General features: G+C 32.3%; 5 protein-coding genes across 9 annotated transcripts; 3 read left to right on the plus strand and 2 right to left on the minus strand.

The window, feature by feature from the left end:
- Nucleotides 1-641: 641 nt before the first annotated feature.
- Nucleotides 642-3,600, plus strand: LOC107886865 (uncharacterized). Of its 2 annotated transcripts, XM_041091889.1 has the most exons (5): nt 650-931; nt 1,034-2,010; nt 2,501-2,917; nt 2,997-3,238; nt 3,314-3,600. In XM_041091889.1, the coding sequence occupies exons 1-5, from the start codon at nt 762-764 to the stop codon at nt 3,566-3,568; spliced, it is 2,061 nt and encodes a 686-aa protein (XP_040947823.1). In that variant the 5' UTR covers nt 650-761; the 3' UTR covers nt 3,569-3,600. The 2 variants fall into 2 exon arrangements, with proteins under 2 accessions (XP_040947822.1, XP_040947823.1); XM_041091888.1 differs by having other exon boundaries at nt 642-931; nt 2,997-3,600.
- A 555-nt stretch (nt 3,601-4,155) lies between these two features.
- On the plus strand, nt 4,156-6,569 carry LOC107886864 (60S ribosomal protein L34). 4 transcript variants are annotated; one of them, XR_001680935.2, is made up of 6 exons: nt 4,209-4,405; nt 4,490-4,569; nt 5,354-5,463; nt 5,570-5,751; nt 6,200-6,206; nt 6,349-6,569. XR_001680935.2 is itself a non-coding variant. In XM_016810952.2 (4 exons), the coding sequence occupies exons 1-4, from the start codon at nt 4,327-4,329 to the stop codon at nt 5,661-5,663; spliced, it is 363 nt and encodes a 120-aa protein (XP_016666441.1). In that variant the 5' UTR covers nt 4,156-4,326; the 3' UTR covers nt 5,664-5,849. The 4 variants fall into 4 exon arrangements, 1 of the variants encoding a protein (XP_016666441.1); XR_005912417.1 differs by having other exon boundaries at nt 6,200-6,569; XR_001680934.2 differs by lacking the exon at nt 6,200-6,206.
- Nucleotides 6,570-6,784: 215 nt separating this feature from the next.
- On the minus strand, nt 6,785-8,378 carry LOC107888126 (protein FEZ). The gene is made up of 3 exons (XM_041091890.1): nt 7,927-8,378; nt 7,550-7,824; nt 6,785-7,460 (listed from the first exon to the last, which is right to left on the minus strand). The coding sequence occupies exons 1-3, from the start codon at nt 8,096-8,098 to the stop codon at nt 6,942-6,944; spliced, it is 966 nt and encodes a 321-aa protein (XP_040947824.1). The 5' UTR covers nt 8,099-8,378; the 3' UTR covers nt 6,785-6,941.
- A 9,102-nt stretch (nt 8,379-17,480) lies between these two features.
- On the minus strand, nt 17,481-18,437 carry LOC107887767 (uncharacterized). The gene is made up of 2 exons (XM_016811996.2): nt 17,983-18,437; nt 17,481-17,908 (listed from the first exon to the last, which is right to left on the minus strand). Exons 1-2 carry the CDS (start codon nt 18,285-18,287, stop codon nt 17,647-17,649), a joined length of 567 nt encoding a protein of 188 aa, XP_016667485.2. The 5' UTR covers nt 18,288-18,437; the 3' UTR covers nt 17,481-17,646.
- A 3,088-nt stretch (nt 18,438-21,525) lies between these two features.
- LOC107886863 (40S ribosomal protein S9-2) lies at nt 21,526-23,610 on the plus strand. Its single transcript, XM_016810951.2, has 3 exons — nt 21,526-21,719; nt 22,266-22,647; nt 23,253-23,610. The coding sequence occupies exons 1-3, from the start codon at nt 21,692-21,694 to the stop codon at nt 23,434-23,436; spliced, it is 594 nt and encodes a 197-aa protein (XP_016666440.1). The 5' UTR covers nt 21,526-21,691; the 3' UTR covers nt 23,437-23,610.

The following is a 23,610-nucleotide window of genomic DNA, read 5'->3' on the forward strand; positions in this document are numbered from 1 at the left end:
GTTTATGTTTTTTTTATAGGTGAAGTGTCTATTTTTGAATCCAAGTTTTCAAAGTTATAATTAGGGTCTGTTTGATTGAGAGTAAAATATTTTTCGTAAAATGATTTCTGAAAAATGTCTTACTTTTCTGTAAAATGATTTACTGGAAAATATTTTCTGGTGTTTGATTGAATCTGTGTAAAATATTTTCTGCTGCTTGGCAGATTTTTTGGAAATATTTTTGGAAAAGTTGTTTTTACATATATTAATATATATTAATAAATTTTTATATTTTAAATTATTTTTCCATATATTGCAATGATTTATTTATAATAATACTCAATTATTAAGCTACAATATTAATCGTTATAAATTGAAAAAAACTAATATCAAATAAATTATTTGTAATTGTGTTAAAAAAACAAGTATTGAATAATTAAAAAAACAAGTTACTGAAAAATCGATAAACAGAAGCAGTTTTCTACCGGAAATGAAGGAAGTAATGAAGGAGGCGATAAAGAGGAGAGCACGGAAAATGTCTTACGGAAATTGAAAGGGTAAGACATTTTCCCTAAAATATAACCCATTTTCCCTTGTTTTGGAGTTCATTTACCAAATAGAAAATATTTTTCGCCAATCAAACGCTGAAAAGGTTGGAAATAATTTTCCAGAAAATCAATTCCGTCAATCAAACAGACCCTTAGAGTTCCAAGGGATTTCTGATACTCTGTTTTTTTTTTGCTTCAACTTAAAAAAAAGAAAGAGATTGATGGTTTATATTGATGCGTACCCTGAATGATTTTATGATCAAAACCCATTTTAATTTCAAGAATATGAGTTCTTTTAACTTGTTTTTGTTTCAAAATTTGGTTCCTTTTGGTGGGTTTTTATTGATCTCCATCTCTGCCCTGTTTTCCTCTCTGTTTGCTATCTTCAGCAAAGCTTTGTCATGGTAAATCAATTTTTATTTAACTTTTCTTTTTTTAATGGAAATAATAGTTTCTTTCTTAAATAATTCCTTCTATTTTTTTATATATATTTTTCATGGTGTCAGGATTCAGAGTGATGAGATTTCTAAGCTCAATAATTCGATTCCAATTGAAACAGAGCCAGAGGATGTCACAGAAGAGAAAACGAAGGAAATCAAACCTGTGGCTACTGAACCGAAGGTTGAAGACACTGGAATCATTGAAGAAGATGAATCTCCAAAATTCTTTTTCAAGTTTCAGTTTCAAACTCAGACTTTCGAAGAATTCAGCAAGAAATTTGAAGCAAAAGAGAAATATAACCTTGGCCTAGACTCAATTCCTTCAATTCCTTATACAAGCACGAACAAGTATGAGTTCAAGTCAGGGGATGATCTTAGTTGTATAATGGAGAAGCCTGAGGATTTAAGCTTTTGTGTGAAAGAAATGTATGCTGATTCCAGCAATGGGTTCTTGTCAGAACAAGATTTCATGGAAGACGATTCATCAGAGAATGAAGTTGATACCCAACAAAGTAAACCAATTGTTTGCGAAAATATTCCAGGGAATCTTGAGTTTCTTTCAGAGGAGGACACCACTGTTCCAGAGACTGATATGGGTTCCATTACTTCAAGCCCTGAAAACCTGAGTGATTGTGAAGATTTTGAGGCTGATTCTTCAAGGAACATTGAAGATGAAGACACAATGGAAGAGCTTCAGAGCAAGAATAAGGATATAAATGCTTTAGATAATTCAGAAAAGTCCAATTTAGAGAATCCATTAGCTTCAGATCCTGAGGATTCAACTGATTTGGAAACTTTATGGGAACATCAAGAACTGATAGAACAGCTGAAAATGGAGCTGAAAAAGGTTAAAGCAACAGGCCTGCCAACCATCTTAGAAGAATCAGAATCCCCAAAGATAATGGATGATTTGAAGCCATGGAAAATTGATGAGAAGTTCCAATATGCAGATAGAATGAGTGAACTTCACAAATTCTACAAGAGTTATAGAGAAAGGATGAGGAAATTCGACATCTTGAATTACCAGAAGATGTATGCAATAGGTCAGTCAGTCTTATCTTTTCATTTCATTTCCTGCCTATCATTACAAAATTCAATGCTTAATCATGAATTATCTTCCTGCTTATCCTTTTTCATGTAAAGTGTTTTTATATTTAAACATAAATTTTGATTTGTTAATCATATGTCTTGCATGTTTGCATATTAATGTCGTGCCAACAGCTCATGTCTTAGGATATTAGCCTAGTTCCAACATCCCATTCAAGACACCAACCATCTATGAGAAAGCTTTACCTAACACCATGCTCCACAAAATCTTTTTCAAAGCACTTTAAAAGTAATGTGAACAAAAGACAACTTGGAAAGCTGTTTTTCATGAAAAATCACTTTGAACTTTTTTTTTTCAACAAGTGGCTTTTCAGATTATGATTAATGTGTAAGTGGCCAATTCTGCCTGTTTTATACCTTTATTTTGGTTAAATTATAGTTTAGGTTTCATGCAAAGTTAACTCATGTTTCTTGACAATTTCATAGGGGTTCTTCATTCAAAGGATCCATTTCAATCAATTTCAACCCACAAATCATCTTCAGCTCCACCAATTACATCTCTCCTCCCTCAAAACCTTTGGCCAAGAAGGCGGAAAACATCGAATTCTGACCCCATGTCGAAGTTCATCAACGAACTCCACGGTGATCTGGAAATGGTGTACGTAGGGCAACTGTGCCTTTCTTGGGAAATACTTCATTGGCAATACGAGAAAGCCATTGGAATATGGGAATCGGATCCTTACTGCATGCGTCGATACAATGAAGTTGCCGGTGAATTTCAACAGTTCCAAGTTCTGATTCAAAGGTTCGTAGAGAATGAACCCTTTGAAGGTCCAAGGGTACGAAACTACATCAAGAACCGATGTGTTCTACGGAATCTCCTTCAAGTTCCCGTCATCCGAGGTAAATATTTTGTTCTTCTTGCATGTTAATCAACCATAAATTCAATGAGTTACTAATGGAAGCTGTGATTGTGGTGTAGAGGATAGCTTGAAGGATAAAAGGAAAGGTAGAAGAAAAGGAAGAGATGAAGATGACAATGCAATTACAGCTGATATGCTAGTGGAGATCATGGAGGAAGCAATAAGAATATTTTGGCGATTTCTTCGAGCTGATAAAGATGCTAACATTGTGATCCGTAAGATGAGGAAAGGTGCTCAAGTGGAACCTACAGAGCCTGATGAGCTTCAACTTCTAGCAACCCTTCAAACTAGCTTACAAAAGGTTAGTCTTTACTTGATTCAAGTATTAGAATTCGAGTTACTTGAAGAAGTAACATGTTGGATGATGAAATTGCAGAAGGATAAGAAGCTTAGGGAAATAGTAAGGAGTGGGAACTGCATATTAAGGAAATTGAAGAAGAATGAAGAGGAGAATTCAGATCAAGTGCTTTACTTCTTCTCTCAAGTGGATTTGAAATTAGTGGCAAGAGTTTTGAACATGTCTAATGTGACAAGAGACCAACTTTTATGGTGCCATTCCAAATTAAGCAAGATTAACTTTGTTAATAGGAAGATTAATGTTGAACCATCCTTTTTGCTTTTCCCATGTTGATATTTTTGAAATTAATACAGCATGTATATCTATTCCTCTCGCACTGTCAAGTATAATCTAAACAAACCCATAAAACATTATAATTAATTGTTTCAAAGGATGACCAAGGAAGTATAAATTATTAAATATTTTAAAATATTTAACCATAATATGATATAAATCTTGCACGTGATAGTTTCATATGGTTTAATATATAAAATTTTAAGTTTTTTTATGCGCAATGATAGTTTCATTTTTCAAAAATTATTTTAACATTTTTAATTAAAGCACATTTTCTTTGATGCTTTTTATTTTCTAAGAAAATGAAAATGACATATTTTCTAAAATAATTAGAGTCTTAGTTTTTCTCAATACATGAAATTATCTAAGTTTCTAAAAAATTAAAGAAAATAATAAAAAAAAGATAAAATGAGTGATTAAAATGAGTGTAAAATAATATTGCGTAATCCTAAATTCATGGAGTGTGACCAAAATGAAAATTGTGATGCCTTATTGCAAATATTTTTTGTGTCCAAAATGAAAAGTTTTAAAATTAGATGACCAACTATATAATTTACTAACAAATCCGCATAATCTTAACCGTTGATAGAAAAACCTCAAAACATAATCGTACGATCTAGGGCTTCCTTCCTAAAGAATCCATACTTATACAATGTCTTCTCTAGTACAAAACCCTTTGGTCTCCACTTTGTCTCTCTTAAGTCTTCCCATAAAACAGAGCAGAGAAGGTAAAACCCAAAGTTTGAAAACCATCAAAAATGGTTCAAAGGCTCACTTACCGTACTCGCCATAGCTACGCTACCAAATCCAACCAACACCGTGTCGTTAAGACCCCTGGTAAGTCTGCAAGTTTAGAAATTGGTGCCGCATTTTTATGGTCTAATTTTTAATTGAAATTTATGTTGTTTTTTCCTTTTAAAGGTGGGAAATTGGTCTATCAGACAACTAAGAAAAGAGCAAGTGGGCCTAAGTGTCCTGTCACTGGCAAGAGAATTCAGGGTGTAAGTACTTTCTTTTCCTTTTGAATTTAAATTCAGATTTTTTTGGGGGGTGAAAAATTTGGATTTTGGGTTGAAATCTTGAGTTTATTGTTATTTTGATCCATGAGTATGATATTTAGGTATACTTTTGCTTACACAAAAATAATACTCTCTCTGTTTATATTCATGTTGCTGCTGTTGTTTGCTTAATGGGTTTTAGGTTCCGAATTGAGCATAAAAAAAAACTTGGGATGGTTTTATATAATTGCTTAAGATCTAATGGTATGAATAGTTTGTCAAATGTTATGTATAGAGTTTAAACGTTTCAAATCCTAAAATAAGGAAATGTATTAATCAAATCATTTCGGAACCGGCAAGAACTTTGGATTGTTGGAAATTTAATGTGTTGTTGGTCGGGTGTGTTTTTCGTGCTTGTGGATGTAATGAAAGCCATAGCAGTATATCGGTGTAAATATTTGCTTTAACATCATATCTTGATTGATATTGAAATCCCCAGATTGCATAATCATATATGATGGATGGAACCCACTTTAGCATACTTATATAAGATACTTCATCATAAGGATGTTTTCTGTATATGACGGAACCCACTAGAGCATTTCACTTTGTATCCTTTTATTACGGTACTTCATCTGTATATTAAGTTGAAATGTAAAACCTTTTTGACCAAAATAGCATCATGGGGTTGTTTCTTTAGATTCAATCAACTAGGGTCTTACTGAAGATTTAGGTTATGAGGTTTTTGAGGGTGGTCTTATGGGTTACTTACATGGGTTCATTGCAGATTCCTCACTTGAGACCTGCTGAATACAAAAGGTCTAGATTGCCAAGGAACCGCCGGACTGTGAATCGTGCTTATGGTGGTGTTTTGTCCTGCAGTGCTGTTAGAGAGAGGTATAAATAGAAAGTAGTGCATTATTTATTTGCTGTTATATGATCATGGATGCTAGTTCTGGTGTTTGACGGTTGTCATTGATTCAAAATCCGATTGTTTTCGAAGGATAATTCGAGCCTTCTTGGTGGAAGAGCAGAAAATTGTGAAGAAGGTTCTGAAGATCCAGAAGTCCAAGGAAAAGCAAGCTTCAAAGAGCTAAGAAATTAGATGTCGAATCATCATTTCAATTCTGATATGTGATCAGCAAGGCTTTGGAAAGTGCCACCAATGACTTCAGAAGATTAGAGGTTCTCTTTTTCTATTGGCAAATGGACTTCAATGTTTACAATGTTTTGATAATTTTGGATTACGTTTTGATCATCGAATTTAAAAAAAAATTATGGTATGATCGCTAATGTTATTACTTTTTTGTATTTTGATCATTGAGTCATTAATTGTCATTTACACAGACATGTTATATCATCATTTTAGACAAAAAAATTAAGGTTAAATTGCATTAGTTCTACATTTCCTTTTTACGAATTTCTTTCTTTAAAAAAAATTGAGACGCAAAGGAGATGAATAAGAAGAAAATTTTTAATATTTTTTTTTACCAACATCAAGCGAATTAGATGATTAGTTATTGGTTAAAAAAGAAAATTAAAATTACTTAAATTTTCTTCTATTTCATCCATAAATCCATTTTCAGCTTCTTTCAAGCATTCACTTCATCTTCGCTTCTTATTTGCTTGGCAGCTGAACGGTATAGACGACCTACATTCTCTTCCACCTTAATCAATTGTCTCTCATAATCCTCATGCAACCCTTCCAATCTAATCAGTCTTGTATATGTCGGTCTCTGTGAGGAAGAGTGAGTTTCTTAAATTTGGGTTATCTTGGAACAGGTGGCAAAGACTGTAGGGAGCATGGGAGGGAGTGAGTTTGGATGATAGTGGCAAGGATGAATCGGGAAGGGGAAGCAAAGTCATGGTGGATCTAGTGAAGAAGTGATGGGTAATTGTAATAATCTTGCTGGAAGAAGATGAAAGAGAAAATGGATGACCAAACTCTTTGTATAATTTTAATATGAATTATAAGACCAAATTATTTGCTTTGCGTTCCCAAATATTTTGTGAAGAAAATATTTATTTTAAGTACTCAAAAAACAAGTATAGGAACTAGTTGTGCAATTCAACTTAATATTAACATGTTATGTCAGCTTGCGTTAACGATGAAGTGATTAAAATGTAATAAATTGATAATATTAATGACCATGTCATAAATTTTAAAAATTTATGATCAAAACACAACTTAAACAACACATTAAGTAATTGATTCTATAATCATAAATGAATCCGCTACTTTTTATAGTTTTATAGTGATATATAAGTATGTATATTTATTTTTTCCTTTCAAAAATTTCAATATGTTGAGAAGAGTATGCAGATATTTTACAAAAGAAAAGAGAAGTGAAGAGTAAAATAACAAGCAAGTATATTTATGTATGGTATCTGTCGGTTGAATATGTAGTGGACATCTCAGTTGGATATAGAGATGTATCCCATGGTAGATTAGGCTTCCATGAATCAAGCACATTTGGCGACAAGCTAAATGGAAATCCCATTAATGGAATACTCCCCCAATCCCCATCATCATTCCTCGTGCCTTCCATATCTTGGGGCAACCTGATTGAGAAGCCATTGAAACTCTGTTGTTTCCCCTTGAAATCTATACTCTCGGAGTTGTTCCTAACATCATCAGCGATCATTGTTGCATCTGGGCTCAATACCACGGAAGAAGTATCGACCGTGCACTGTAAAAACATGTAGTTATTGTGAAGGTCTCCGTTGGGAACAGGCAATGGAGAAGTTGTCCATTGTTGTGCATGTTGCACTTCATTGAAGTGATTGAAAGGGCCGTAATGGTGGGGTATATCAGATGGTATGGAAGTATGGGAAAGAGCTCTTTGAGCCATGCAATTGGTCTTTCTAAATATCTTACAAATAGCCCACGAATCCTGTAACGAAAAACAACGCAAAAATTTCAGACAGTTCATAATCAAAGAACACAAACATTGGAGACAAGTGAATGGATTAATATCATTACATTAGCAGAAAGGGTTTTGTCCGAGAGGGAAGGTAGTCGAAATTCATGCATCATCCAATCAGTTTTAATCCCTTTGGCTGCTCTTCCTCGATAAAACACAAGGGATTTCTTTAAACCAATACATTTGGTGGCATCGGAAGAGTAAATAGGCCTATCGGTGCCAGTGGCCTTCCAAATTCCGCCTCTCGTTACCCTGTTAGGCCTTGCACTGTTCCTGTATTTACGGTCTCTTGGGCAGTAGAAATACCACTCTTTCTCGCCTGATGCTGCTAGCTCTAACAAAATCAAAACACCCTGTTATGTATTAGTATGGGTGTCAAACATTAATATTCTCAAGATTAGTGTAAAAGAGTATAAAAAAGAAGAAAAGTACTCACTTGGAAGATCCCAGGGTTCATATTTGTAAATGTCAAGTTGGGTGATGAGTTGAATGGGTAAAGATTTCTGCTGAATCTTACTCTTGAGGTAAAACTCCACAAGCTCTTCATCTGTGGGATGAAACCGAAAACCAGGCAACATCACATCTTCAACCTTTTCAACAGCATCCATGTTTCTTCTAAATTGAATGCAACTACTGAGGAAGATGACTTTGCTGAAAACTGGAGCTTAAACACTGGGTTTTAATGGAAACTCAAGTCAAATGTATTGAGAAATTAATTCAATTTTCCTTTCATTTTCAACACAATAAGATAATACGAAACTTGTTTCAATCCAATTTAATGAGTTGAATCTGACCGCAATATCAACAATTCCTTTTTTTGAAGATCAAATTGTTTTCATGCACTCAATTTTAATTCATGGAAACCTTCTCCTGGAAAAAATCAGATACAAGATGACAAAGCAACCTTCTAGTATCATATACTAATTTTTTAACCTTAAAATCAGTCTTACTTCCTGAATTAAAAAAAAAAAGAGTACTTTTAAGTAAATTTCGTGTATAATGACAATTCAGAAACTAAGACTTTTTCTTCTATTCAAATTAAATAGATTTAAATTAATTCATGTATCCAAATTAATCAAAAAAATTTAAGTAATTATCGTGAATACATGAAAATTTATTTAAAATAAGTTATTATAAAAAGAAAGAAGTAGGGGTCAATAATAGCTAAAATATGTAAATAAAATAACTAATGCCAAGTGTTCAATATATTACCCCTAATTTGTAGCTAAGCCTCATGCAAGAGGATGAACTTTGATAGAAGCTTTAGGATAATTCTTTGTCTTTCTTTTTCTTTTTATTTTTTTGGCCAAAAGAAGTTTCATTAAGAAATATGTTGACACCATTTTTTGGATGGAAAAACGGGGTCAACTTGGGTTTTGAAAATGAAAACGAAAACGGGAGTCGCCACCAATCCTTTTTGATAAGGTGTGATTGGGTCACCCTGAAAAGTGGTTGTTTTTAATAAACGATTTGATTTTATTAAAACAACAGTTTCGGTCCACGAAATTCAGAAAAATGGGTTCAGGAGTCGGTTACGCATGAGGAAGGATTAGCACCCTCGATACGCCCAAAATTGATACCTAGTTGATTACTTAATGTCTTAATGTCGAAATTTGAAAACTTTAAAGAGATTTAAAAAATACGGTCCTTTATTTTAAAAAACTTATACGAAACAAATTGCTTGTCTAAAAACCCATATGATAAAATTTAAAAAGTATATCCAATTGTTCGAGTCAAATGAGGAAATCGCAGCCCAATGCGTTAGGGCACAATTTCTCAAAATTCCGAATCATTGAATATTGCCTTGGTTATTTTTAGGAAAATTCTCATCTCGAAAAACAACGTGTCATATCCAATACGTTAGGACACAACATATTGAATTCCCGATAATGAGTTTTTTTTTAATTTTTTAAAGGAGTAATCTCGATTATTTAGATTCAACGAAGAAGAACGAAACCCAATACGTTAGGGCTTAATTTTCTCGAAGATCCCAAATACCGAGTATTACTTATTTTGAAATTTTTTCGTTTTTTGGTAAATCAGAGTAAAAATAGAAGCAAAATAATGATAATGATGATAATGTAAATAATATAAGCAAAAACAAACAAATAAATAAAAAACAAATCAATCATGTATATGCAATAACAAGTAAATAAATAAAATAAAAAAACTAAAACATTAAATAAATGGACATATAAATAATTAAATAAATGAAAAATAATAATAATAATAATAAAGAGAATAGATAAAAAAATTATAAAATATGAAAATATATATGTACATATAAGAAAAAGGTATATATATATATGAAGGTATACATATTTTAATACGTAAAATATATATAAGTATGTATGTACATATTCGTGAGAGAAAAAAATGATAATAAATGAAAACTGTATTAAAATGGAGTTAAAATAAAATTGAGAGCCCAAATTAAAAATAAAACACAAAAGGGACTAATTTGAAATAAAAATAAAATTAAAGATCCAAAATTAAAAAAGAAAACACGAATCGGGGCCCAAATGTGACGCGCGTAAAAATGAAGGGACCAAATGGGAAATAATCCCCACCCTCTAAAACACTGCGTTTCAAAATGGACCAGATTGTACATGAAAATAAATTACAGAACGAATTTAAAAACAAAAAGAACTTGATTGCAAAATTATTTAAAAGAAGAAGGACCAAAAGAAGAAATAACCCAACTTCCAAAAACACGCGAATCCTCTGGTGGTTCGGGTCGGGTCGATCCGATCCAAGGCAAAACGACGTCGTTTTGGGTGTTTTGGTGCCAAGCCAAAACGGCGCCGATTCACACCCCTATAAATTCCAAAAATTTTACAAAAAATTCATTTCCTTCTTCTTTTCAAAATAAAAAACTTCAAACTCTCTCAAACCCTTTCCGTCCCCGAAATCTGGCCAAGGGTCCGGCCGAGAGCCACCGCACTGGCTGCCGGTCGCCGGCGCCGCCGTGCACGGCGGCGGGGAGTCCAAAAGTTTCCTTCTTTTCTCCGATGCAGATCCTCGGCCTCCAACACTCCGATGATGGAGAAAAAAGGTAAAAGGCCTCTCCCTTTTACTTTTTTATTCAATATTTCGAAAAATCAAAAAACAAACAAAAACGAAAACGAAAAAAATAAGAAAGCCACCTTTTTAATCTTTGATTTAACTGCTTTCTTTTATTATTTTCAAAAAGAAATCCCCAAAATACAGTGATGAAGTTCGCCCCTCTTACAAAAATTTGAATGGCTTTTTATAGCCTTTTTTACAATGTTTTTGTATTATTTCTTGTCATTTCTTGCGTGCTTGTTCTTCCTTGCAGGGAGTGGTTGGCCGGTGGCAGAGTTGGTGGCGTTGGTAGGCATGGCAGAGGCTAGGGTGGCGGCTAGGGTTATGGAGGCTAGGTTTTTTTTTCTGATTTGGTTTAGGGTGTTTTGGGCTAGGGTTTTAGTATTTTGGGCCAGTTGGGCTGTTATTTATTTGGTGCGGGCCCGGGCAAATTGGGCTGTACAAAATACTTGTAAACAAGAGTCAAAAAGTGAAAACTCAAGTCAAAAGAACAAACCATGACCTCTCTCCTAGACCACAACTAGGAAAATTAACGATCACTAGGAGGAGTTGGAAGCCTATCTTTGTCCAGGAGATGCACCAAGGGAGATGGCTGTCAAGCCAACCATCAATGCACGTCTCCCTCTTATAGTGAGAAGCCACCCAATCTGCTACTCTATTTGCCTCTCGCTTAATATGTTGGATTCTCACTTGTTGAATTTGGGAAATGAGCCCGTCCACCTAAACAAGTATAGGCTTGAGCTTCCATCTACGTCTGGAGTTATGCTGAGTGCTCTTGGCAAACAATCTTTGAGTCAGATTCAAGAATGATTTTACCATACTTCCTCTTTACAGCTAATTCAACACCTAATTTCCCAGCTAAAGCTTTTATAACTTCAGGATAATCCGCAATTACTTTAGCTCCATCTCCATCAACCAACGAACCTTGGCCATTTCTAACCACAACTTCCAGTCCTGCAGAACCAGGCCCTGTGTCAAAAGCACCATCACAGTTCATTTTGAGCCACCCCTCCTCTGGTTTGATCCATCTCTTGGTAATAATATTAGAACTTCCAGGTTCCCTTTGTTCCCCTTCTTGTTCATTAATGTTTCCCGACTCAGTAACTGCTATCTTTATTTTCCTAATCGTAGACCAGACATCCACATTTTTATCTTGCATCATTTTTTCACATCTCTTCTTCCATATATACCAGGCAGGCAGTGTATACAATTCTGATAGTTAATCCTTCTCCCTTATATGTTTACCCAAAGCACCTATCATTTGAGTGAACCAAACATCAAAAGTACTAATACACTCTCTTTAGATTCTCAACCCTAGACAGGCTTTGAACCAAACAGCTCTAACCAAATTCAAAAGTAAATGTTCAATTGTTTCCTCTGCTTTTCCGCATATCTCACAGTGAGGGTTGGTTAGGCATCTTCTTTTCCATACGCCAAGCCTAGTAGAGAGAGTGTTAGAGCATCATTTATTAGAACCATAAAAATAAGATCTAATATAAAATGTATTATCTTAGATTTATCATGTAAAATCATCAAGAATAAAATTAAATGTTGAAACATAACTCAATTAATCAATTTTTTGAAATCTTCGAATCTTATAGTTTTGATATTCCAAATTAACACAGAAGCAATTTTGATAAGGCGACTCTCTATTTTCCAAATATGGGATATTAGAAAAGTTACCTATATGTGTAATTTGGGGACCATAACCCTAATATATAACTTTCACACATTAATCCTAATCTCTAATCAGCCCATCATCAATTAGAAATTAATTACTAAAGTATCTACATATATTTAACTCATACTTTCTTTAATAATTAAAGCCCGATAAACTTTAACCAAATTAGATCACTTTTAATTTGAGCTAATATTTTATGATAGTAAATAATAACACGTAATTATGCCTATTAAACATGTGATGTCCATATTTTTCCAACAATCTCCTTGGACCATATATATATATAGATTACTTTATAATTACATGTCATTATATAACCTTATGAGCTCAAAACCTTACTACCATATCTAAAAGGTATTCCAAATAATCTCGTCTATTAATTATATTAACATAAAACCAAGACGATTTTCGTTACATATATCGTAACTAAATCCATCCCTGATCACATATATTAACACAACCAAATGACATAGATCAAGTATGGATGTGTGGCATGGAAATTACATACAATATGTGATCAGGGAAATTACATACAATGTGATCTAAACATGTTCATTTCCAACTGGTACTCCTTAAACCTTAATGAGATCAAAACTTACTAAAATCAGAGTGTGGAAATTACATGCAATGAGTATGATTTATATTACTAAATGACATGTGATAAGTGATATGAATTGTTGATAGAAATGGTATGGTATTATGATATTGAATTGTTTATAATATGAAATTGAAACATTGGTTATCCTATTAGCTGTTCGGGTAGAGTCGGATATAATTGACATGTTATAGGGTCATGTATAATAATTAGAAGCCATCGTTGTCTGGAAACCCGAGGTGGTAAAATGTACATGTTCTAGTAGTCATCGTTGTCGGGCAATCCGGGATGACACTGTTGGAAAATTTTCAATTTTGAAAACCAACTCAGTTTGTAATATTTATAGCAAGAAACCCTAGACCGAAATCGTACCTGTGTTTTTGGATAGATGGATCCTTATTGTTCCCGACTTTCAACCAAACAATATTCTCCACTATTCTCGTACCACGAATTGCTTTGAGTATGGGCTTGAACGATTCAAATCAAACACAAAAAATAAAAATAGTTTTCTTTTCTTTTGGGGTGAAAACGAAAATTCTCTTCTCAAATAGAAATCGACAGAATCGTTATTTCGGAAAATATATTTAATTTTTAGTGAATAAAAGTCTCTCTATTTTCAGGCAGAATAACGATACCTGAAAGTTGTGTGAATAGCTCTATCGATGCCATCTGTTTATAAGGAGAGAAGGTAGAACCCTTATGGAATTAGAGAAGTTTATTTCAAATAGGAAAACACTTTCTACTTAGAGTAGGATTAGGGTGAGCAGCACACCCCTAGTATTCCTACTAGGGTTGCCCCTTCATGTTATATGAGGGGATTTTGGGCCTCTCTCACATCAGGTCCAATTATAAGTACTTTCTGAACTTTTTGACTCAGTACTTTGTAATTTGATCCCACCCGATTCTATTTTTCTATTTCCCAAAATAAGCTTCAATATTTATATTAAATAAATTTCTCATCCCAATTTTACTCTCAGTAAAATTATGATGATTTTACCCCTGATAAAATTTTTGAGAAAATATATTTAATATTTCATCATTCAACTTGTTCACCATGATCGTGTGGTTCATTTTCATTTTTGGGCTTTAAAATAGCTCAAAAATATAAACTCAATCTTTCGATCATTTTTGAGAAATCCTTACTCATTTCTAAATAAATTCATTTCTTATTTTCATTTTCATTTTTGAGAAAACCTTAATAATTTCCAAATGTTTTCTATTTCTCCATTTCACCATTTTTATTTATTCTGCTCATTTGATTCAACATGCAATTCATTTTTTGTTTCAACAAGCTAGAGGATGGACTGATTGGACATATGCAATTGATGCTCGAATGATTTATAATTAAGTTCCAGCTTTTCGCCTATTTATTATAAATTTATTTAGTCACAAAGTCATTCAACTATAGTATCGTGACTAAGCTCTCCTCAACAGCATACCATTACAAAAGCAACTCGATTGGTGCTCATCCAATGACCTTGTCATAAGTGTGTTACCCTTATAGGATATCCTTAATATCTTTGGGATAATATCCGTTCTCCCAATATGATCCTATTTTATCTCATGGTAATCATTACATCTTTCTTCATTAAAATGTCAATCACATCAAATAGTGATCAAGTTATCCATCACAAAGATAAATGACCTATGACCACGTTTACTTTCATCAACCATGTAATGCCAATGAGATGATATCATTTACCCATGTTTCGGATTATGAATTCCACTATAAATGTGAATGACACTACAAACTATTGAAGTTGTGCACCCATCGCACCAGCTTTCAGTTCATTATCTATTCGAACTCAGGTTTTTACTTACATCAAAGTATACGAGTCATGCATACATAACCCATCTTCCACTTAGGATTTAGGTATGCCACACTATGAACGTCACAAATGAATAAATTCATAAACGGATTCAAGATCTATTTTCTTGGGTCCAATCCAATGTATTGTCAGTCCAGTTAGTTACATCTATGTCTTTATCTTCTAGGAGTCATCTGCTTCGGTGCCCAAGACAAAGTATCTCCCTAATTGGACTTGATATACGACAATTTCAATTGGTTTGCTCATTTCCAATTAAACTAAGGACACGTTTAGGTTTGTCTACTAATATAAGTTGTCTTTCCATATTATGATCTGACAACGTAATATCGCTTAGTATTAGTTTAAACATTAGAAAATCAATGAGCAACATTTGCTTCCATTTTGCTTTGCATGCAAAAACCATATGAGGACAATCATACAAAGTATATTAATGTAATCAATGAATTTGTTTTGTTATTCAATCTGTTCAAAAAAATTATAAGTTTACAAACGAATATACTACACTCAGGGCACCAGATCCAACAGACAGAATTGCAAATGTGCAATGAAAGTGATTGTATTTTGTCGGTTTGAAATCAATTTTCTTGCAAAGTGAAAAATAAAATTTGAAAATCGAGCTGGTTTGTGATATTTATAGCAATAATTTTTTTCTCGAAAAGTACCTGTGCTTTGTGCAAGACGAATCCTTGACGTTCCCGGCTTTCAACCGAATGGTCTTCTCCGCTATTCTCGTATCACGAACTACTTCAATTGTGGGCTCGAACAATTTTAAATTTGTAAGAAAGTTAATCTCTCTCTTATAGAAACCGATAAAATTACTATTCTCGAAAAATAGAATTTATACTTAGAAATAAATTCTCACTATTTTCAGGCAGAATAACAATATTGATGGTGTCATCTATTTATAGGAAGGGGAAGTAAAATCCTAATTGAATTAGTAAAATGCAATTAATGTACAAACACTTAATTGAACTAGGAAGAGAGGGAGGCTAATGAGAGAAAAATTATATTCTTCGTCTTTTTATTAATATTTATAGTTGCAATAACTTTGATTGCTTTTTAAGTTTAAATCCAAATCTTATCCACTATTTTGTTTTTCTATTGTTAAGAGTGTTGATAAGCTCGAAATAAAAAGTTGGTTTGATTATTTAAAATATTAATATTCTTTTTTAATTATCCATTTAATAAATTATACAATGCCTTAATGTGCTTATTGAAATATGTGAATAGACCTATCAAATTATTAATTGAGCAAAATTTGTGGAAATAAATGATATTATTATCATTTATAAAATTAATGTGAATGGATCTATTGGACATTTGAAGGACTTTTGGACTGTAAATGTAAACTCACTTGTAATACAATATCAAATTCCGAGCATATTTAGGAAAATAAATCGATTTTAAAGAGAGAAATATAAAACGTTTTCTACAGTAAGCGTTTTAAGCTGACATGCCAGAAAACATTTTCTACAAAACGAGTTTCTTTGGTTAGATGGTTAAACATTAGTGACTTTGTTTTTGAGTCTTAGGTTTGATTCCTCTCCTCCTCACATCTATATTTTCTATTTCTTGTTTCTTTTTTAAATTTTTAATTAATAAATATATTGTTTTCAATTTTTTTAATTCATCTTTTAATTTATAATCTTTTATTTATGTAAATGAAATAATAAATATGTTATTATATAATGAAATTATACATTTTTTTATATTTATTATTATGTTAAATATATTTTACTTTAAATTAATTTTTTTGATATATTTTTTCTTTATATATAATTGTTTATATATTAAATATTTATTTTCTCCACTTACATTGCAGTATAGTGATTTCTAATACTATAAAATCAAATATCATTATTATTTTTATTTTTATATATAAAATATTTCAAATATCATTGTTTTTTCATCTACATTGTGGGTATGATAAATTCTAATATAATAAAATTAAAATTAATTTTTATTATATATATAAATAAGGAGTTATTAATTAAAAATATTTTTAACACAATGATATATATAATATGCATTTTTATTATATAATTACGTATTTATCATTTTATTTATATAAATAAAAGATTATTAATTAAAAAGTCAAATTAAAAAACTTGAAAACAATATACTTATTAATTAAAAATTTAAAAGAAATTTAAAACAAGATGAAAAGAAAAATACAGATGTGAATAGGAGATGAATCGAACCAATAACTCGAGCAATACCATTATCATTTAAACATCTAACTAAAAAATCTAATGTAATAAAAGAAAACGTGTTTTGCAGAAAGTGTTTTCCGACACGTTAGCTGCGTATTTTGTACTTCTCTCTCTAAAATCTGTCTATTTCTCTAAATTTGAAAAATAAAATGATGTACTTTACTAAATATATTTTAAAACCGATATTTTCTTTTTTCTAATTTACCCTGTTTTGTATGGTAATTTCAATTTATTTACAAAAGAGATATAATATCGAAATAAAGGAAAAGATTTGAAGGGCTTAAATTTCACATCACACGTCACTTTTTAAAAAGTTAATCAAATAAATTAAATAAAGCAATTGAATTTTGTTTTCCATTTTTCTTTTATGAGATTTAAAAAGGAGAGAACCAGTGTTGAGTAATCATCAAAAATTAAATTTTATGAATTAAAAAATAATATAGAGAATACTTTAATTATTAATTTATTATTTTTGACCGAAAATATTTAACACTTGCTATGTTCTGTCTTTCATATTATTTACTAATTTAAGTGGCAATAATGCTGAATGATCCAAATATAATAAATAATTATCATGATCAAAGTGTAGAATTTAAGATTCAGATGTAAAAGAAGGTGAAATTTAAATTTTCTTTTTCTGAAGAAATACTGTGAAATAGGAACAAAGTGTAAACCATATACAGAAAGATAAAGATAAAGATAGTTGGGGACAGATATCTGGGTGTTGATGAGGCATGAACTACATTACACAGCACCCCTATTGACATGGTAATCAGCAGCCATCTGGGAGAACCTGAGCTTTGCTGTGTTTTTCAACATCATAAAAGTGATCATGTCGGGCATTATCAGCCAACATAAGGGCAAGTAACCAGAAGAGGGCTGAATCCAGGGATACAAAGGCACCACCACCAAGGAGTCCAGTCTTAGCAGTAGGGCATGTGGTGGTGGGATTGTGATGAACATTGCGAATCAAGTGAAGGTGCTCCGTGATCGTTGGCCACAACAGCAGTGTGGCTGCTACCCCACTTGTAAACCTGCCATACATAATTAAGGAAATCATTGAATCACATAATAATAATGATGATGGAGAGAGAGAGCAGTGGGTTACAAGGCAATGTTGAAGAAGACGAAGAAACTGGCGCTTTGAAAGAGGACAGAGTGTGGAACAGATTTCCCTTTGTAAGGGTAAAACAGAGACCAATAGCCAGCGATAGTCGATAGCATCAGAAATGCAACCGATAGGTAGCCCAGGGCCAGGGAGGGATCCCTTGGATACTTGCATATAACCACACCTTTACCAGGAATTGGGGTTCCAGCTTCTGGCTTTTTGTTTTCGGCTATGACTCCCAATATGAATGATAAGACGCCAAGACCGGCAACGATAAGGGCCGCTCGCTTGATGGTCACAGCCATGATCGATTTTTATTACAAGATGATGATGGTGATCTGATCAAAGGAATGAACACAGATAGGCAGTTATATATAAAAAAAGTTAATGTTGTCAAATCAAGTAGGGATCAATAATATCCAAAAATATATCTATTTGCGATTTTTTAATATATTACTCCTAATTTGTAGCTATCTTCAGGGCATTTATATGCAAAGTGTACTGTCCATGGCTGCCATAACCAGGAATAGAATATATATATATATTTATACTTATTTTTAATTCTATTTTGGGTGCGATTACATTTAAAAGCATGTTTTATTATTTAAAGTATTTAATATTTATTTTTAATAATTAAATTTAGATAAAAATATTTTATTAATTAAATAATAATTCAAATAGTCGAAATCTTTTTTGAAATCGAATTTTATTTTAAAAAATGAAAAAGTTTAAGTTGTGGGCTTGGGTTTTATTTTTTAAAATTTTTTTATATTTGGGCCATTATTTTTTGTAAATAGACTTTATTTTTATTTTTATTTATTTGTTTGATTTTTGTTGGGTCAGACGAAACTGGGCCCTTATATACAAAAAAATAACAGAATAGATTATTCCAAAGCCACTAAAACCATTTGAACAAGGCGAAGGCACAGGGTTGGGAGGGATTACCCAAATTTCAAAAGGATAAACTGCACCAAAGGTCACTAAATTATTAGTATATTTACGTTTTGGTTATTCAACTTTAAAAAGTTACAAAAATGGTCAGTGAATTATTTTAATAGTAACGATCTTAATAGTCCAGTGACTTAAATAAAACCTTTCAAACTAGTTTAATGATCATTTTATAACTTTTTAAAGTTTAATGACCGAAATATAAACCTACTAATAGTTTAGTGACATTGGATGTAGTTTACCTATTTCAAATTTTAATTTTATCGGTTATAATAAATACTAGATTTATGGGGCTATTTTACCAAAAAAAGCCCTTTTTAAAAAAAATTACCGAAATGGGCCGACTTTTTGATTATTTACCAGAATAGGCAATTTTCCGCGAAATCGCGTCCACGTCAGCGCGATGTCAGGGTACGTGTCAGACATCGCGTCCACATCAGCGCGACTTGTTGACGTGGAAGGAAATCGCGCCCCCTAGGACGCGATTTACTGACGTGGCATGAACAGTGTGTTTTTAGCTTGGAAAACTTTGAAAGGCCATAACTTTTGGCTCGGTTGTTCGATTGAGACGAATTTTTTTATTTCGAATAACTCTTCGAGATCTACGAGCATTTTCGTCGAAAAAGATCCTTTTTTGCCCCTAAATTTTGATTTTTTCGGTTTAAAATTGAATTTTGAAACATTCAAATCGTTATTTTCCTCATTTATTTGAAGTAAACACCGGATTTTTTTTGCAGAATTGTCTTATATCATCCTGTTATAGGTATAAGTCAGCTCATTCCACTTTTGAGAAGTTCCCTAAAATTTTCTATTTTATTCAATTTAGTCCCTAAAACCTAAATAGTCATATTTTCAAATCTAAGCTTCGTTTTTCAATTCAAATTCAATTTCATCCTTCCATAACATTCAAATATTCTTAAATACAAAAATTTCATGCTAATTTTGAAATAATTACACTTTAGTCCCTATACTCGTAACTAACAAATTATACTTTACAAATTAGTCCCTATTCATCTCTAAGCAGTTTGCCAGCGCGTAGATCTCGAAAAGTTATTCGAAATAAAAAAATTCGTCTCAATCGGACAACCGAGCCAAAAATTATGGCCTTTCAAAGTTTTCTAAGCTAAAAACACACTGTTCATGCCACGTCAGCAAATCGCGTCCTAGGGGGCACGATTTCCTTCTACGTCAACAAATCACGCTGACGTGGACGCGATGTCTGACACGTACCCTGACATCGCGCTGACGTAGACGCGATTTTGCGGAAAATGGCCTATTCCGGTAAATAATCAAAAAGTCGACCCATTTCGGTAAATTTTTTTTAAAAAGAGCTTTTATTAGTGATTCTGTGAAAAATTATATAACAAATATATTTATCAAAAGTTGATATAAAAATGAATTAATGCTGCATGTAAACCCATTAACCAATCTCAAAGAGGATTTCAACTAGCTTCGAACGTTTCGTTCTGCAAGAGAGGAGAGGTCTGTGTCTAAGGTTTTCTTTAGTTTTCTGGTTTTAATTTTCTTTTGGTTTTCTCGAAAACTTTACTTTTTGTTGCTGGAACGTTTCAAGTCTCTTGACTTTTTTACCTTTGCATTAAAAAAAAGTATCAATTAATGCTTTTGGTTATAGTGGTAAAATTAAATGTTTGTTATGTAGGATGTTTTGGGTTCAAGTCTCATTATGATCAAATTTTATTGATTTATTATATATAAAAAGACAAAAATATTCTTATAAAATGTAACTTAATTTGTATATAAGAGGATAATTTAGTAATTTCACAATTGAGTTGGTGTAGACTTAATATAAGGTCACGTTTGTTTCACTGAAAACATCATTTGGAAATTGATTTTTGAAAAAGCTTATATATTCTCATATTTGGATGATTCTGTGTAAAATATTTTCGTTGTTTGATAAATTTTTCTAAAATTATTTTTTAAAAGTTGTTCTTTGTGAAACAAACACAACATAAATATATTTGTTAAAAAATATTATAATAGCATTTCCTTTTGACAATTAAAATTTAATAATAAGCCATACTTAATTAAAATTTAATTTAAATTACATATATTAATATATGACAGTAGATAGTGACACATTAGAGTTGGGAGGATAAATGAAGCTAAGCATGATTTAAATAAATACTAATATTTATATAATTGAAATATTCATATTTTGAACTATAAAATATTTATTATTAAATATTTATAAATTGCAACATATTTTTATTAAAATATAAACATAAATATTTTTCATTAATATATTAAAAATATTATTTAAAATTTAAAATTATTATTTTTAAAATTTATTATTAAAATAAATTTGTAATATTAAATAATTTATAATAATTTATATATATAATTAAACATGCATGTTTAGTAATATTCAACATTATAATATTTGATAATATTTTAATATTTTTAAAAAATAGAATAAAAAATTATTAATATATTAACATTAAGCGTGTTTCAAGTAGACATTAACCACGAGTTTTAAAGTTATTCTGTATACATGATATCACATATTTTAGTTATGGTTATTAAATTTCAATATGCCCAAAATTGAAAGACCCAAAGGCCCACCTTTATTCAAATGGAGCAGCCCACTAAATCCCCAAAATGGAAGAGGATGGAAACATTAGGGTTTAGGGTTTCCCTAATATATAATGATCTCGCTTCGCCTCCTTTCCCTTCCTTACCTCGGCTTCTTCCCTTCCTTGTATCTTTATTTTCTCGCCTTTGACGAGGAGCCGACGCTACCATGGTTCACGTCAGTTTCTACCGCAACTGTAAGATAACTCCATTCTCCTCTTTTTTTCCTCGCTTTACCTTTTTTCTTATTCAGAATTTTTAGCTCAATCTATGGTTTCAACTAAGATTGTAGTATTGAAGTTCTATTTTTTTTCCATTTTAATTATATTTGGTTCTTATAAATGGGTATCTGCATTTAGATATTATGATACTTTTATTCTCATTTTTGGTTAATAATGTAGCTGGGTTTATTTTGTTTAATCTAGTTTAGAATGTTAGAAATGATTTAAAGCTTGGATTATGCTATAAATTTAGTAATTATTAGCCGCTTTGATCTATCTGTTAGATGTTGATATACTTAATTTGAACACATTTTGGTAAATAAATAGAAGATTATAGTATAATTGATTTAGCTGTTAGAAAGATACCAACTTTCAAATCTCGGGTTTGAATCTTGAGAAATGCTGGCTAATTGATGGTATTCTTGGATCCTAATTGTGAAGTACTTTTTAGATTATTGGTCCCTGACTTCCTAAGTAAAGGAGATTATTTTTTTCTATTGTTAAATTGTTGTGTGGTTGTAGATGGGAAGACCTTTAAGAAGCCACGACGTCCGTATGAGAAGGAACGATTGGATGCTGAGTTGAGGCTTGTAGGAGAGTATGGGCTCCGATGCAAGAGGGAGCTGTGGAGGGTTCAGTATGCTTTGAGCCGCATCCGTAATGCTGCTAGGGACCTTCTCACTCTTGATGAGAAGAACCCTCGTCGTATTTTTGAAGGTGAAGCCCTTCTTCGTAGGATGAACAGGTATGGACTTTTGGATGAGAGCCAGAACAAGCTTGATTATGTCTTGGCTTTGACTGTTGAAAACTTCCTTGAGCGTCGTTTGCAAACTCTCGTGTTCAAGACTGGTATGGCCAAGTCAATTCACCATGCACGTGTGTTGATCAGGCAACGACACATAAGGTAGAAGCTTACTATATTTCTTATTATACAGTGCGTTCCCATATTTTGCTTCTCAAATGACATTGTAGATACAGCTGTCAATGTATTTAAATGTGAAAGTTGGTAGTTTGCCTGCAACAATTCATTTGTTTTATTCCCTCATGTTCATTTTATATATCTGTCAGCCTTCTTTTGTAATGTGCCCTTAAGTGATTAGTGTTAGTTTGAACAGTATGAGTTTGCTTCAACAGCTTGAATGAGGCTCTGGTTTAGAGAAGCTGTATGTTTTCATGATATACACTTGGAAAACATTCTTTCCCTTGAAGCATTTATTTGTTAGGCTGCAACTAGTTATCTGCCAAATTCCTAACCGATTTCTGATATGCTGATTTGCTAGTTGTTGCAATTTATTGCCTTGTGCTTTGCATATTCCTATATATGATTTCTTGTTGAGCCTTTTCATATTTGTTAAGCCTAGTTGTATAACCAGGTCGAGCTCTAGCTTTAAGAAGCTTGAGTCAACTTGAAATTTGAGGTTCAAAGCTTACTCGAGTTTGATCAAGTTGTATCCTGGTGTTATAGATGCTCTGAATGTTTTATCCTGATGGTCGGTATTTACTTGATAGGGTCGGGAGGCAGGTTGTGAACATCCCGTCCTTCATGGTGAGGGTCGACTCCCAAAAGCATATTGATTTCTCTCTTACTAGTCCGTTTGGAGGTGGCCGCCCTGGAAGAGTGAAGAGAAAGAACCAGAGAGCAGCTGCCAAGAAGGCTGCTGGTGGAGATGGTGATGAAGATGATGAAGAGTAAACCTTAGGCTACTATCAACCACCACTAGGAACCCTTTAAAAGCCTTTGTTTGGAACTTACAATATCCTCCATTGGTAGACATGGTTTTGAGTTTTGTTTCCAGAACTTTGTTGTAGTGGATCTTGATATATGTTTTGCATTTACTATTGCTGTTTTGGTCGGATTTGAAGTTAA

Source organism: Gossypium hirsutum, chromosome D04, assembly GCF_007990345.1.
Source record: "Gossypium hirsutum isolate 1008001.06 chromosome D04, Gossypium_hirsutum_v2.1, whole genome shotgun sequence".
Lineage (NCBI taxonomy): Eukaryota > Viridiplantae > Streptophyta > Magnoliopsida > Malvales > Malvaceae > Gossypium > Gossypium hirsutum.

Excerpts from the sequence above, each read along its gene's own strand:
- LOC107886865 (XM_041091888.1), top strand. The coding sequence starts at position 762 with ATGCGTACCCTGAATGATTTTATGATCAAAACCCATTTTAATTTCAAG. Across the intron at positions 2,011-2,500 it reads CCAGAAGATGTATGCAATAG|GGGTTCTTCATTCAAAGGAT; the intron begins GTCAGTCAGTCT and ends ACAATTTCATAG. Across the intron at positions 2,918-2,996 it reads TCAAGTTCCCGTCATCCGAG|AGGATAGCTTGAAGGATAAA; the intron begins GTAAATATTTTG and ends ATTGTGGTGTAG.
- LOC107886864 (XM_016810952.2), top strand. The coding sequence starts at position 4,327 with ATGGTTCAAAGGCTCACTTACCGTACTCGCCATAGCTACGCTACCAAA. Across the intron at positions 4,406-4,489 it reads CCGTGTCGTTAAGACCCCTG|GTGGGAAATTGGTCTATCAG; the intron begins GTAAGTCTGCAA and ends TTCCTTTTAAAG. Across the intron at positions 5,464-5,569 it reads TGCAGTGCTGTTAGAGAGAG|GATAATTCGAGCCTTCTTGG; the intron begins GTATAAATAGAA and ends TTGTTTTCGAAG.
- LOC107888126 (XM_041091890.1), bottom strand. The coding sequence starts at position 8,098 with ATGGATGCTGTTGAAAAGGTTGAAGATGTGATGTTGCCTGGTTTTCGG. Across the intron at positions 7,825-7,926 it reads TGAACCCTGGGATCTTCCAA|AGCTAGCAGCATCAGGCGAG; the intron begins GTGAGTACTTTT and ends TGATTTTGTTAG. Across the intron at positions 7,461-7,549 it reads ACAAAACCCTTTCTGCTAAT|GATTCGTGGGCTATTTGTAA; the intron begins GTAATGATATTA and ends TTTTCGTTACAG.
- LOC107887767 (XM_016811996.2), bottom strand. The coding sequence starts at position 18,287 with ATGGCTGTGACCATCAAGCGAGCGGCCCTTATCGTTGCCGGTCTTGGC. Across the intron at positions 17,909-17,982 it reads GTCTTCTTCAACATTGCCTT|GTTTACAAGTGGGGTAGCAG; the intron begins GTAACCCACTGC and ends TATGTATGGCAG.
- LOC107886863 (XM_016810951.2), top strand. The coding sequence starts at position 21,692 with ATGGTTCACGTCAGTTTCTACCGCAACT. Across the intron at positions 21,720-22,265 it reads CGTCAGTTTCTACCGCAACT|ATGGGAAGACCTTTAAGAAG; the intron begins GTAAGATAACTC and ends GTGTGGTTGTAG. Across the intron at positions 22,648-23,252 it reads ATCAGGCAACGACACATAAG|GGTCGGGAGGCAGGTTGTGA; the intron begins GTAGAAGCTTAC and ends TTTACTTGATAG.